General features: G+C 43.8%; 2 protein-coding genes across 2 annotated transcripts in view; one reads left to right on the forward strand and one right to left on the reverse strand.

Annotated features, from left to right (window-relative positions):
• Positions 1-15,377, reverse strand: part of ELMO1 (engulfment and cell motility 1) — a 526,031-nt gene that overhangs the window by 460,007 nt on the left and 50,647 nt on the right. The window lies entirely within an intron of this gene.
• Positions 1,213-1,461, forward strand: LOC122904986 (40S ribosomal protein S21-like). The gene has a single exon (XM_044246385.1). It carries the CDS (start codon positions 1,213-1,215, stop codon positions 1,459-1,461), a length of 249 nt encoding a protein of 82 aa, XP_044102320.1.

Consider the following 15,377-nt stretch of genomic DNA (forward strand, 5'->3'; position numbering starts at 1 on the left):
GGTTGCCATGGAAATACACCTGCACAAACAAGCCTCACTAAATTAACACTCATCTTCCTGTAGTTGCCCCACATATTCACCTTCCCATAGGTGCTACTCTTGAAAGCCCAAAACCCTTTTTGTCTGTATCACTTCTCCGAAATTTATTGTTTGTTTTGTTAAGAAGCTATATAAGCCAAAGTTCCAACCACCCCTTTGAGTTACACATTACTGAGTTTCTCCTGTGTATATGCACACTGCACTTGTTAATAGACTTCTGTTTTCCTCTCATTATTCCACCTTTTGTCAGTCTAATGTGCAGGGCCTAAGCTGGAGAACCTGGAGGAATAGAGGAAATAAGCTCTTCCTCCTCCTGTACTATCTATGAGAAAGTTGCAAACGTGATGCTCTTTTTTCCCTTAAATACTTCAATGTGTATCAAGAACATTTACTTATATAATCACAGAACAATTATCAAAATCAGGAAGTTCAAATTGATACAATACTATTACATAATCTATAGGCTTTATTCAAATTTCTCTAACTGTCACAATGATTTATCATAAAAGAACAGAGTTTATTTCTCTTCCAGCAGCTAATCAAGGATCACTTAGTTCTTCAGTCCTTTTGTGTGTGTGTGTGTGTGTGTGTGTGACCTTGACATTTTTGAAAAGTAAGGTTAAATCTACAAAAGTTATTTTGTAGAATATCCCTCTACTTGGGTCTGTCTAATGTCTCTTTGCAGCGAGATGCTGGTAATGGATTTTTGGCAGAAATGTAACAAGAGTGGTGTCAGACCTCATATCAAGTGGTAATGCAGTTGGTTTGTCCCACTGATGAGGGTATCAACTTTGAGTACTTGGTTACAATTCTATCTGCCCAGCGAGTTCATGAATTTTTACTTGTCATTTATGTTACAGGGCATCTGACACAAAAATTCTGAAATACTTCACAAATGAGTCTACTTACATAGTGTCAATGGCTTGTATTTTTTGTTATAGTTTCAGAGTTTTTATTTGAGTTTTGATCTTTATTTTCTACCTATTCATTCCTTTTATTACCAAGTATAATGTTTCTACTACCTTCCATTTTTATCTTATAATGTGTTACAAGATAAGTGTCTAATCAAAGATTATTTTAGGCAACACTTTAACTGATGTTGGTTATGGCTGCCCGGGGAATGCAACGCTTCCTTTCTATGCTCCTGGCAGTGGGAGCAGGTATGCCCTGGACATGCAGAAGAATGCTGGCAAATTCATGGACCTCCACATACCGCAAAAATACTCCGCCAGCAACCACATTATCATTGCCAAGGACCACGTGTCCATCCAGATGAACATGGATGAGGCTGACAAGGGGACAGGCAGGTTCAACAGCCAATTTAAAACGTGTATCTGTGGGGCCATTAGCAGGATGGGTGAGTCAGAGGACTCCATTCTTCAACTGGCCAAGGCCGATGGAATGGTTTCGAAGAACTTCTGAGAGGATCACAGATGTGGAATATTTGCTGTCAATAATAATTCCCCAAATAAATAAATAAATAAAATGATGTCAGTTTTTGGTAAATTTTCAAATATATAGGTGGGGTGGATTTTCAGGAGGTTCTTCTATATTTTACTTATGGTTTGTGTAGAACCTGCTTTCTTAGAGAATCCATGGAATGCCTATACCTATTTTGGTCACACAAACCAAAAACAAACGCACACAAATCGTATGCCAATGTACACACTGTCTCAGTACATTTGGGCTGTTGTAACAAAGAACCACGGACTGGGTGGCTTATATAAGCCACAGAAATTTATTTCTCACAGTCTGAAAACTGGAAGTCCAAGGTCATGCTGCCAGCATGGTTGGATTTCTAGTGAGACCCTCCTCCCGGTTGCAGACTGTCTACTTCTCCTTTTCATCAGCACATGGCAGAAAGAAAAAAGTGAGCTAGCTCTTTGGACTCTTCTTCTAAGAGCACATACCCCATTCAAGAGGGCAGAGTCCTGCCACATAACCACCTCCCAAAGGCCCCAAACCTCAAAATGCCATCACACTGGGGATTAACTTTCAACATATGAATTTTGGAGGGACACGACCATTTAGTCCATAACACACGTTTAATTACTTATGTTTAAAAAGATTAATGAAATGATACAGATGCGAATAAAAATCACCAGTCATTAGAAAAGATACAATATTTATAAACAAGAGTGATGAAAATAATTAGATTGCAGGAAAATGAAATTCATTTGTCAGAAAAACACTAAATTCTAGATCTACTCAAAAGCCTGCCTCAGAAATTTGACCCTGACAAACTACTTCTTTTACTGTAATCTGTAATAAAACTATCAAGGATTGCACATGCATAAAAAGACACGAACACAAATGAACACAAAATTGTTTGAACTTGCGGTCTTGTTGAAACAACACTGTAGATATCATACTGAAAAATATACAGAATTATTTGAAGTGTAAAAAGTACATATTCTATACTTTGTTTTGAAGTTCTAAATATAGCCAACACTGTCGAGGAACTGGTTTAATATTTTTCCAGCAGCAAATGTGTAAGCTTCCTTGGACAGTGCCTGAAAATCTACCTCTTATCTGTCCTCACTGGGACTCAGGCATCCTTGGCCCACCACAGTCCATTCACCAGGATCATCCATTTAAGACATAGATCAGATCATGTCACTGCCGTGCCCAAAACCTTGCATCACATCACACTTAAAAAACATTCCAAGCCATATCCCGTCAACCTCTACGGTCTAACCTCCACCCATCTCTGCACTTCTTTTCCTGCCCCTCTCCAGGCCAGCTATACTGGCCCTCTGTTCTCCAGCACACCAAGGACAGGGCTGCTCCTCTGCCTGGAACATTCCCCACCGCCACCACCACCACCACCACCACCAAATTCCCCTGTGGCTTGTTCCCTGTCTTTACTCGGGTTCTAATGTTGACTCCTCCGGGAAGCCTGCCTTGATCCCTAAGCACCACAGTGCCCTGTCCTTCCTCCCTTGCTTCCCATACATTCTTTTCTTACTGGTGCTCCTCAAAATCCGGCATTATTTCAGATAAATGTTTGCTTGTTTATGTTCTGGATTCTTCACTAGGAAAGAAGGTTCAGGTGAGCGTGAGTGTTCGGCTCTCCAGCATATTCCATCTAGAAGTCAGCCCAGCACACGTTGACACCTACTAAATATGTGTTGAATGAAGCACTGAAGGAGGGCTTAGGTTTTCACCTAACAAAATGCACGCACATATACACACATATGTAGAGAATACGGAGGGTGGCAACTCTGTCCTTGCGTCAGAATGGCCTGGAGAGCTTGAAACTGCACACACCAGGTCCAGCCGCTGGAGATCTGGATTCGGCAGGCATGACCAGGCTAAATTCTGATTCAGAGCCAGAAGCCAGAAGTCTCTTACAAGAGGCTGAGCTACCTATTAACTGAGGACTGAGGCTCCTCCTCTTTTGGAGGTTTCCAGTCTTTCAGATGCGGTGCTTTAGCCGCCCACTCTTGGCTACGAATGACCACCTAGAAAAGCCGTGCCTGCAGCCCACGGTGGGATGAGCCACAATGACCTCATCCTCGGCCTGGAGCCCACTTCCTTAAGGAATAAACATACTCTCTTAACCAATGTTTTTTATTTGTTGACAAGAGGGCATCCGCACCAAGAACGCAGATTTCCGTTGTTTTGGAAGCCAACTGAGTGTGCAGGAGGTTGGGGAGGGAGGGAGGAATAAGAAAGAGTAATCAAGGGATAGGTTTGGATGAAGGGCAACAGGCTGCAGGGAGAGACTGTTCTTGCCCTGGGAGACTCACTAAGAAGAGGATCACAGGGTGTCCTGATTGGTTTACCAATAGTCTTTAATGCTTATCTCCCAGACCCTGACTCTGGACTCAGCGCATCTCACTGAACCCTCTCATTTATTTACAGACTAAATGTCCATGTCTCCCAGAATCCCTATGTTGAAACCTAATTCCCAGTGTGACGGTATTTGCAGATAGGGGTTTTTGGGGGGTGATCAAGTCATGAGGGTGGAGCCCACATGAATGGGATTAGTGCCCTTAGAAAAGAGACCCCAGACAGCTCCCTTGGCCCCTCCACCACATGAGGACAAGAAGAGGAACCAGGAAAGGGGCTCTCAGCAGACACCAAATGTGCAGACGCCTTGATCTTAAGACTTCCCAGGCTCCAGACTGTGAGAACTAAGTCTGTGTTGTTTAAAAGCCACCCAACCTATTGTATTCTGTTACAGCAGCCTGAGCTAAGACACCTCACAGCAGCCTGGTGAGGTACTAGCTACACAGACTGTGTAGCAAGCTACACAGACTACTGGGTAGTCATTATAATCCCTTCGGTATAAATGAGTAAGCCACAGTATAGAGCCACTAGTAAGGGGAAGAGCTAGGGTTCAAACCCAGCTCTTTGGCTTCAACGAGAGATCCACCACCTCCTGCTGAATTGTGGCCGGTGCCTCTATCTCCCAGCCTTCCACCCCCCAACATACACTTAGCCAGCGTAGCCCTTGCTTCCTTCAACAACTCCTGACCCTGCATGTGCATTAGAATCACCTAGAGAACTTTCAGAGGAAATACTTGAGTCCTACTCCCAGAGATTCTAATTAATTAGGTAATGCCTAGGCATTAGTACTTTTTTAAGCTTCCTAGATAATTCCTTTGTACAACTAGAGTTAGAAAACACTGTTCCAGGTCAATGAGAAGAAAGGCCAGGCCTCAGTGGAAGTACCACAAACAACATATACAACGAAGGAACCCCCAATTCAGAAGAAATCAGTGAGTAGCTTGGCTTAGAAGCTTCTAGAGCTAGGGATGTGGTTCTAGCCCATCTTGAAAAGAAGCCTCAAGTCTAGAGTGGCAAAGACCGTTAGGGCTACCACAACAAAGCACCACAAACGGAGTGACTTAACCAACAAAAATATATTGTCTCACAGTTCTGGGGTTAGAAGTCTGAGATTAAGGTGTGGGCCAAGGCATGCTCCCTCTGAAGGTGCTCAGGAAAGACCTACCCCAGGGGTACCTCCGAGCTTCCAGTAGTTCCTTGACTTATGACAACATAACTCCAGCTTCCTGAGGCACTGTCCTACAGTTTGCATGTGTCTATGTTCGAATCCTCCCTTCATTAAGAGCCCCAGTCATCATGGATTAGGGCTTACCCTCCTCAGTATGACCTCATCTTAACTAATCATATCTATAAGGACCTTATTGCAAAATAATGTCATATTCTGAGGTACTGGGGGCTAGGGGAAGACTCCAGCCTATATCTTCTGGGAGGGACACAATTAAACCCATAACGGGCAGGTAGAGTCAAACGTTGAGGCAGCATGCCCCAAGGACACACTGAGGAACATATTCCTGAGCCAGATGCCCACTTCACTCACTGTCCTGACAGTTTACAACACGTGTGTATACATGTTCAAGGCCCAGAAAAGTCCTTCAGTAAAGCAATCTGTCCACTCTGTTTATCCAAATCTATTTGACCATTAAACCGTTTCTACCTTGCACCTGTTTAGGAAACCCCACAACCATCTATGTGTAGAGGAACCATGATGAATTCAAACCTCATGTGAGCAGCATATGCACCCAGGAGCAGACCATCTGATATGGAGGCCTCGGGGCGTTCCTTGAGAAAACACCCAGAGAAACTAGAAACAAAAGGTGAATGATCATGAACTGCCTTCTCTTACAATACAGTAATAAGCAATCCTGCGTCTTATGCCACCTTCTCTGTGGCCAACTTTTTATAATACACTAATTCATCTCACAGAGTGCTATTTCAGCCCTCTGGGAAGTTGAGTTTGGGGTATAGGAATAGTAGGGTAGGACATGTTGTAGCCAGAGGAACCAAATGTCATCCTGGATCCCCATCGATATTGAGCGGCTTCCTGGAACTACACGAAAGCTGGAGAAAGTTGCTCGGGCCTTCTTTACCTCCCTCTCCCATCAGGAATCCACTCCAAACATGACACGGTACCTCCATTACAGAGAATACAGCTGCCACCTGCTCAACACAAAATACATCCCAGATTGGGACAAAAACTTTGGTAAAAGCTGACTTGAAGGCACACACAAGATAATCTAACACACAGTGTGGCTTCTAAAAATGAAACCATGTAATTTACATATTTTTGAGGCAAGATTTTGCTCAAACAGTTCTTTGAACATAGGGAACCATGGGCCATTTCAAAACTGAAAGGCATATGTTTTTCAGGTTTTCACTTTTGAGCAAACTAGACTTTCTAAACTTTTAATTCAAGAAAGAAATTACAATGCACACCAAAGCAGTACTTTCCCCAGCAGCAAATTAGAGAGGGCTAATTTGTGGGCACAGCCATGCCCTGTTATCTGTACCTTGTCACTTTAATTTAGCATACCCAAAACCTCGTCATTCCTTTCATTTTTTTACTTCTCCACATAGAATTTTAGCCTTCATGCTGGGTTTCAAAGAGTCGAAAATAAAACCAACCCACATTAAGCAAAACAGCCACATAAGGCCTTTCCTTTATGTGTGGAGAAAAAGACTTTCAAAGTTCAGAAGAAGGATTTTTTTTTTTCAAAGCACTAAGTAGTCTTGGTAATGTTTTTAAAGATCTATTTTAAAACATTGAGTTTTTTTTCCCTCCATTGTGCTGACGTGCATGTGGACAGACATGTGGATTTCCTCTAACAGAAAAGCATATTTCAAGCAACAAAATTGTTACTTGAAACCTGTACATTTCAATCCCTTGCTAAAACATCTCCCCTGTACAAGAGTCTGGAAGAGCCACAAACTGTCAAACTAAGAGACACACTTTCCATCCTCCTGCCCTGTGGAGCTTTAACAGGCAAGGTTGACAGCATGAGCTCAGGGGACATGCTGGTCTCCAAATCCTCCATACCCTGCTCTTAACAATAGCGAATCCAGCCATCCTTGGGAGCACAGGAAACAGACTGTCAAAGAGTTGCAGAACCGAATGCTACTGCGTTTACCTACGGGCGGGGCATAAAGCATGAAATACAAGTGTCCCCCCAAATCCTTTATTAACGCTCTGGCACCTGCTACCCTCATCAGGGAGAACTGTTCTCTGAAACAAAAAATAATTATTATAAACAAAAATACATGTCTTCCACAACCTCGTAGGTGTCACTTGGCTTCCACAATCCCCTGGCTGTCCCCATCTCACCGGACTCTCCATCCTTTAGAAATGCACAGCAGATTTCCCAGCACTCTCACCTCGGAAGGAGCAGAAAGCGTTACGTATGCATCACCCGTGCTCTCATTCTGTAAATCACTTGGTTAGAAATACTAGTCGCTGGGGATGACTGTGTATCGGTCATCACAGCGGCAAGTTGTAAAAATGCACCACAGACAGGGAAATGCAGACTCTTTGGAAACTCAAGTGGTAATTGGAATTCAGAGCTAGGGCCCTGCCATAAATCTGTACTTTGCAGCTGTCATTGGGAGTAGAAGTCTGCCTCTTGACGGAGCAGAGACCCGAAGCCCATTCCAGGGAGCACGTCCTTACACAGCGTCAGCCTCACCACTTGCAAGAGGAGGGATCAGTTTCACACCCAGCCCATGCCCCCCTCGCTGAGGGGAATGCCTGGCAGAGCTGGGAAGGGCAGAACTCTTTCCAGCACATGGGAAATCTGACTGACAGAGGCACAACTTAGGAGGATCACATTTCTTGATACAGCCTGCCTTTACTTTATTATTATTCTCTGACTCCCAGATGCAAGGAGGCCCAGGGACAGAATGAAAGTGAAAGTTATAGGTCCCTCAGCCGACCTCAGGGCCTACCTGCTTTGAATAGCATGTTTCAGGTGATTCTATTTCTTTTTTTTTTTTTTTAATATTTATCTTTTATGGTGGGGTTTTTTTTGTTGTTTGTTTGTTTTTTAGAGATTTTATTTATTTGACAGAGAGAGATCACAAGTAGGCAGAGAGGCAGGCAGAGAGAGAAAGAGGAGGAAGCAGGCTACCCGCCGAGCAGAGAGCCCGACTCGGGGCTCGATCCCAGAACCCTGAGATCATGACCTGAGTGGAAGGCAGAGGCTTAACCCACTGAGCCACCCAGGTGCCCCCAGGTGATTCTATTTCTAATCCTTTCTCTGGGCCACAGAGTTTGATACTCATCACAGCCCCTCACCCGTTTTTAAAAAAAAATCAAACAGATGGCAAAAACTAGTGCCAGAAATCATGCGGGGCTTTCAGTTTTGCTTTGTTTGCAAATGGAAACCAATTCTGCTCCTACAGCCTTGCAGACACTTCCCACCTTGCCCCCCAGTCTCTTGTGTCTGCCCACCAGGTGCTCTGCGCACCTGGTGACCCGGCGGTCACGTGAGAGGACACTGTGTTTGCAGACATCCCCCACAGATCACAGATGGCCATGCCAGGGCTCAGCAGCCGACCTGGTGACTGTATAGATGCTGCTTCCCCACCCCCAACTGAACCTGGGGTTCAATTTCCCATGGTATGGAAACGCCAAAGCAGGCATGTTCTGGTTATCATTTCTTTGTTTCTTTCTTTCTCTCTTTTTTAAAATATTTTATTTAATTATTTGACAGAGAGAGATCACAAGTAGCAGAGAGGCAGGCAGAGGGGGAGGAGGGAAGCAGGCTCCCTGCTGAGCAGAGAGCCCAACGTGGGGCTCGATCCCAGGACCCTGAGATCATGAACTGAGCTGAAGGCAGAGGTTAACCTACTGAGACACCCAGGTGCCCCTGGTTATCATTTCTAAAGGCATTTGTATGAAGGCCTTATCATGGCATGGGAAGAGGAGAAAACAAAATATAAAATTACACTACATTGAAGACCCTTACCTTGGATAAGTGTAAGCCAATCCATATATGTATATGCTCTTTCTCAGCAAAAATCACAACTGCCTTCTAACTGTCCTTTGAAGAAGAACCCGGGATGCACACCTGAAAGCACCCAGCCCTTCATCACTCACAGAAGGACCCAGACCCTTTTTGGCTGGTCCCTCCCCGACAAGCTGTACAGAACCACCGCTTCTTTCTGTGGGCTCATGTGCATTCCAGATTTCAGGCAGCTCTTCAAAAACCAGCTCTGGCACTCAACAGCCTCAATCAAGGCTGGGCAACCTCAGGCGACACCCACCCGGAGACAAGTAGCTTTTGCATACGGAGCCGTTTGGAACCTTAAGTTCCAGAGCTAAGTACCCAGGGGTCTTACGGTGCCCTAGCAGAGATGAGAGCACCTGTGCAAGAAGGATCTGCAAACACTCCAGGGAAGTGGGGATAGGCGGCCAGGGTGTCTCACGCCTCAGCTGCAGAAGGAGAGCTCTCGCATCACCACACACACACACAACGGTCAGCCCCACACGGACTGTGCTCCGAAATCTGAATACCTCTGGTTCACAGAGGAGGGGCACAGTGCTCTCAAAAGGGAAAAGTATCTATTTTGGCCAAATTTCTGAAAGTCTCTGCAACCTAGGAAAATTAAAGAACTCTAAAGATAACAAGATATTCCAAGAAGGTAAGCCTTTTTTTTTTTTTTTTTTTTTTGGTCTTTCCTTCCTTTTACATGGCTCCAGACTTTTAAAAAAACAAATAGCAAAAGGGAAGTTGCTATTCTAGAGTACAGCCTCTCTCTAGCCCAAGTTCCCACGTGGCTAGTGGTGGTAAGGGGGAGACCTCTAAGGCACTTGAATAAAGCAGTCTATGCCTCTGAGAGGGAACATACCGAATCAACCCAGGAGTCAACACAGAATCCTAGAGAGGCAATGGCATTTGAGAGTCCACAACGCGGCTGAGGCTATTACCATATCTAAAGTGAGAACCCATCAGTCAGATGCAGAGAGGTGGCCGACCATGAAAGCAAAGAAGAATTGGAGTCTGGGAAGCCACCCAGCTCTACCCTAGGGAGTACAAGCCCCGCCACAGATTCGTGCCTCCACGTCCCATTGCCAAGTATGCGGCTCCGGTGCAGGATGGAGGAATCAGGCTCCCCTTGCAGGATGCCTCCAGACCCCGATCGTACTGGCCAGCTCTCCTCATTGCGATTCCTTGCTCATCACCCACTGTCCGGGTTACCACCAGGCTTCCCTTGAAGTCCGCTATACAAAGGAAATCTGCCCATCAAAGAGGGCCAGTGGCCTCGGTTACATTTCTCACAGTAAGTCACCATCAAATTGGCATCTTGCTTCCCAGTCACTAGAAACCTGCCAATGGCGCTTACCCCTGGGAGGCAGCTCTGCTCTCCTGGAGGTGACAGTCTGTCTTCTGAGCCTGTTTTCAGGTAAGGTGACCTGCTGAGGGCTGGCTGTGGAGGGGAGATGATGACACAGGATGCATGCTGGCTCTCAGCCATGCCCCTCAACTTCATCACTGCTTCACTCCAGTTCAGCTCAAGGAAAACCAAGCCCTTCTTCTGCACAGTCATCACCATAAATACACCAAGAGTCCAATCTCATGAGGTCAACCTGTCCGTGGGAACAAGTCCAAGTTTGTCTATTGACTTTTTATTCTTTAAAAAATGTCTTATTGGGGGACGCCTAGGTGGCTCACTCAGTTGAGTGTCCAACTCTTGATTTCGGCTCAGGTCATGATCTCAAGGCGGTAAGATCCAGCCCAGCCTCAGGGTCCTCGTTCAGCGGAAAGTCTAAGTCTCCCTCTGCCCTTCCCCCCCACCCTTGCGTGTGCCCGCTCTCTCAAATAAATAACTTTTTAAAAAAGATTTTATTTATTTGATAGATAGAGATCACAAGTAGAGAGAGAGGCAGGCAGAGAGAGAGGAGGAAGCAGTCTCCCTGCTGTGCAGAGAGCTCGGATGTGGGGCTCAATCCCAGGACCCTGGGATCATGACCTGAGCAGAAGGCAGAGGCTTTAGCCCACTGAGCCACTCAGGTGCCTCTTAAATAAATAACCTTTTAAAATTTTATTTTGAAGTGATCTCAAATTTACAAAAAAAAAAGCTGCAACTATAGTAAAAAGATCCTTCTTTCTCTCTTTAGCATTTGAAAGTAACTCGACAACCCCAAGCTCACCACTCCCTGATGCTTCCCTGATGCTTTGGTGTGTATTTCCTACAGCTATAACCCTTCTCCTCCACAGCCACAACACAAACATCATCAGGAAATTAACATGTAATACATGTTACATTTGCTCCTTGGACCACAAGGATGTACCCCCAAATGTACTTTATAGCAAAAGGATCAGGTTCAGAATCACCAGGTACTTTTAAGTTGTTACCTCCCTTTGGTCTCCTTCACCCTGAAACACCTCCCTAGGTCTTCCCTTTATTTTTCTGACCTTGGCAGTTTCTGAAATTACAGGCTGTTTATTTTGTATTAAGTCCTTCGGTTTGGCTTTGTCTGATGCTTCCTGTGATTAGAGTCAGGTTATGAGCTTTTGGCAGGAAAATCACGGAAAAGTGAAGCTGCATCCTTTTCCTCGCATGTTACCAGGTGGTGCCTGATTTTGATTTGTCCCATTGCTGGTGATGTTTATTGTTTTCCCCCCAACTTGGGTTTGTTTTTTTGGTTTTTGTTTTTTGGAATTTTTTGGTGGGTTTTGTTGTTGTTGTTTGTTTTTGGTTTGTTTGTGGGGTTTTTTGGTGGTGGTGGTCAAATCCCTAAATGTCTGTGAAGAATGCCTGCCCACCCCAAAGTCAGGTTGACCTAGGGAGGGCTTAACCCTCTCTGCTCCAGTGTACCTGCCTCCTCTTTGGAAGGCACTGTAGTGACAGTAATGACAGCTGATTTATATAGATGCATTTATATAAAGAGATGGGATAGAGGGGAAAAAAAAAAAAAAAAGAAGGGATGACATGGCTTTTGTGGCTGAACAACAGAATATCTTAGATCCTTCTCACGCAAATTCTCCAGAGCTAAATGGAGGTTAGTTGCATTAAGTTTTTTCATGCAAGAAAGGCTCTGTTTCACCTCTTCGTTCATTCAAGCCACAGACATTTCTGGGGAGCCTCTCCCTGTTAAGCACAGGGACACCAATACTTGCAGGATGCTGCCCTGCCCCTAGGGGACAGCATGGTCTCTTACAGCAATGTTACAAAGAAACAGCTACAGAGCAGTGGTGAGAAGGAGATGCTTGACCCAGGCCAGGCTGAGAGGGAAGCTGTCCAACACAGGAATGGCTGGCTCAGCAAGGTCTACACGTTCTGCCTGAAAGCCAGTATAAACAGATGGCAGATCAGACTGGTACAAAGGTGAACTCCAGGAGAGGGGAGACTGGAGAACGAGGGGGGCGGGGGCTGGGTCAGAAAGGCTTTGGATGCTCAGCAAGTCGGTAAGCCCTAGGAAACCACTGAAGGGCTTCAAGCCAACTGGCAAGATCATATGGGTATTTTTACAACATTGAGAGGAACCCATTTATGGAGAGGAAGAAGCAGGGAACAGAGGGAAGGACATATGTTAGGAGACCACTGAAGTCATCTTCAGACCAGAGGCCAAGGAGGGTTCATTTGGGGCAGGAATGGTATGGAGGAAACAGGGGCAGATTCTTTAGAAGCACAGAATGCAATATCCACAGGATTTTGCAGGCATGTGAGAAGTGGAGGAGAGAAAAGACTCAGGAGTGCCCAGAGGGCTTCTGGATCAAATGGTTGGGAGTGGGGCTACTTGCAATCAGGATCCAGAATGTAACAACAGTAGGTGTTGCTGATTCAGCACTTCCAAGCACAAAACCAATTTCCCAACCTCTGATCTGGAATCCCAGGGAAGTTACAGTCAAGCCAGTCGGTAGAGTATTTCAAGGACAGAGTTTGCTGCTAAAGATGGATAGCAGGCATGCAGAGTTACAGCCCTAGCACGTTAATTATATTTGAGCTCCTAATGTTACCTGTTGCAGTGACTTCTGTGGGCATAGCTGGGAGTGGTTTCACAGGAAGACAGACAGAGAGGTTTTAGTACTTGTTCATCCCTGCCTCTCTCGCTACCACATACCACTTACGTCTCCCTAATCCCTCCCAGTGATTTTGGACTTGAAGCAGCATATTGTTGACTTAATTTCATAGCACGCCCTTCATGTACTTATTTTTAAGTAAAGTGAATTATAACCAATTTTTTTTTGAGAACTTTAGGAGATCCTTGAGAATAAGTGAAAACACCCCATGGTGTTAAAAAGCTAAGCTTTGGAACGGTACGCTTCCATAGTGAAAGATGAAAACCCAACGTCTGCCCAGGGCCTAGAAGCAACCACAGTTCTCCTCTCCCAACATTTTGGTTTTTGTTGTTGTTGTTGTCGTTAGTGTAAAGCAAGCTACTTATTGTTTGCAGCCCCTTCTCTCTGTATATCCAAGAAGTATATATATTCAAGTCTGAGGTAGGACATAGGGACTTTCCAAGTACAGTCTATCCAATTCTACAATTGCATAGACATTCTGCACATTTTCATTTTGACCCGTGGAGGAAAAAACACAACGGTCTCATAGTTGTTTCGTAAGTGATCTCAAACTTTTTCCTTCACCTATTTCTTCCTTTTATTTATCCATATTCTTTTGTGCACTCTATCGGGTCACACTTTGGTCATTGCTCTTCTCGCTGAGAAGTCCGTGACTCCTCAGAGTAACATGGTGAAGTTGATCTTGATTCACACAGACCTGGGCTCATTTGGTGTCTCCACATTATCCTCACCTGAATGCTCTTGAGTCTGTTTCTTCCTAAAGTACAGTTAGAGACAATGGTAATAAGCTCACCTAAGATTTATGTGAAGATTAAGTTCCATTATGCATATGACAAGGATTTTCTCCTTGAGCAAATTTTAGTCAGGCTCCTGAGTCCTCCTCAACTAAGCCCAACCATGACCTTCCACCTCTGTTCCTGTGGAGTCCAATTTTAGCAAGAGTCCTGCTAAATCAGCTTAAGAGATGCTTAAGTATCTGATGAATCAGCTTAAGTATCTGATGAAATTCTTCATCTTCCCTTATCCTCCAGGTGATAGGTGATCACCCTGGTCTGCCTTCAGCAAGAATCCTGTTGAGTTGGTTTCACAAGAATTCCCTGTTCTTGATGTTTCCTCTTAGTAATTTTCCATCCACTGACCCTCTCCCTGATGCATAGCTATAAATCTCCACTTTCCTTTGTTGCGTTCGGAATTGAGCCCAGTCCTCTTCTATTGCAATAGTTCCTGTAACATCAGGTTTACTGTTTTAACTAATGCCCAGCCCTCCGTCTTTTTGACAGAGATGAAAGCCTCATACACTGTTCCTAGTGTAAAGCAATTTTCAAACATTAAAAACATGACCTTCATGCAAATATAAGGTGAATACATATAAAAGATGTATTTAATTCAGTGAGAAAACCAATGGGATAGAAAAGTTGTCTCAGAGGATTATAGGAGAAAAGAGATATTTATATATAGTCATTGAAAGGACAGTTGAAATAAAATTGTTGAAGTAGATACAAAACTGGGTAATGCCTTGCGCGGTAGCAAAATTATATCTTAGGGGATTATTCTTCTAAAGGACAAGAATCATTTGCATTGCACCATTTCCTATAGGTATTCATCTACCCTTACCTACTTGTAAAATACCTTAATCAACAGAAGATAGTAGGGGTGCCTGAGTGGTCAGTCAGTTAAGCATCTGACTTCTGCTTATATCATGATCTCATGATTTCAGGGTCCTGGGATCAAGCCCCATGTGGGGCTCTGCACTCAGTGGGGTGTCTACTACTCTCTCCCTCTTCCCTTCCCCCTGCTCCTACTCTATCTCTTTCTCAAATAAATAAATAAAATCTTAAAAAGAAAAAAACCAATAAAGAGTAAAGCAAAGCAAAGCAAAGCAAAACAATATAGCTAGAGAATTAGATAATCCTTGGGTGGTCCCAATAATCCGGGATGATTTTGAAGGGACACACAGTCATCCTTTTGTCTATTTGCCTATTTTCAAGTTTTAAGTAGAATTATTTTTTCTTTATGCTAGAATATCATTGGTGTCCAACAAATATTGACCAGAATTATTTGATAATGCTATATACAAAACCTTATAAGCCTCAGGCAAAAAAGTAGTAAGAGGAAAACTCTTAGCATCAAATATTGTCACTGAACAAGAAGAAGAAATAAAAAAATGACTGCATCATATTATGAAGATTATTAACCCAAATCTGAGAGCTGAACTCTAAGAAAGACAGAATAGTACAGACCAAAGAGAGGAATTTTCATTAGAAAGAAACTGGCTGGATATATAAAAATTCAGCACAGTCTTAAACTCTAATTAAGATAGAATAACTGTAAAATATATAATAAGTTGAATTTTAGTTTACTTACATATTAGGACAAGAAATAAAGTAAGACCCAACAGAAGTTCCAAATACTTTTTTATGGCCTCTCACAGTATAAACTTTCTTAATTTCATTTCTTAACTATTTTATCCCTTTGAATAGCAATGCTTAAAATACGTCATACTCAAGACAGGAAGGGTTAGGTATC

This window comes from Neovison vison, chromosome 4 (assembly GCF_020171115.1).
Source record: "Neovison vison isolate M4711 chromosome 4, ASM_NN_V1, whole genome shotgun sequence".
Lineage (NCBI taxonomy): Eukaryota > Metazoa > Chordata > Mammalia > Carnivora > Mustelidae > Neogale > Neogale vison.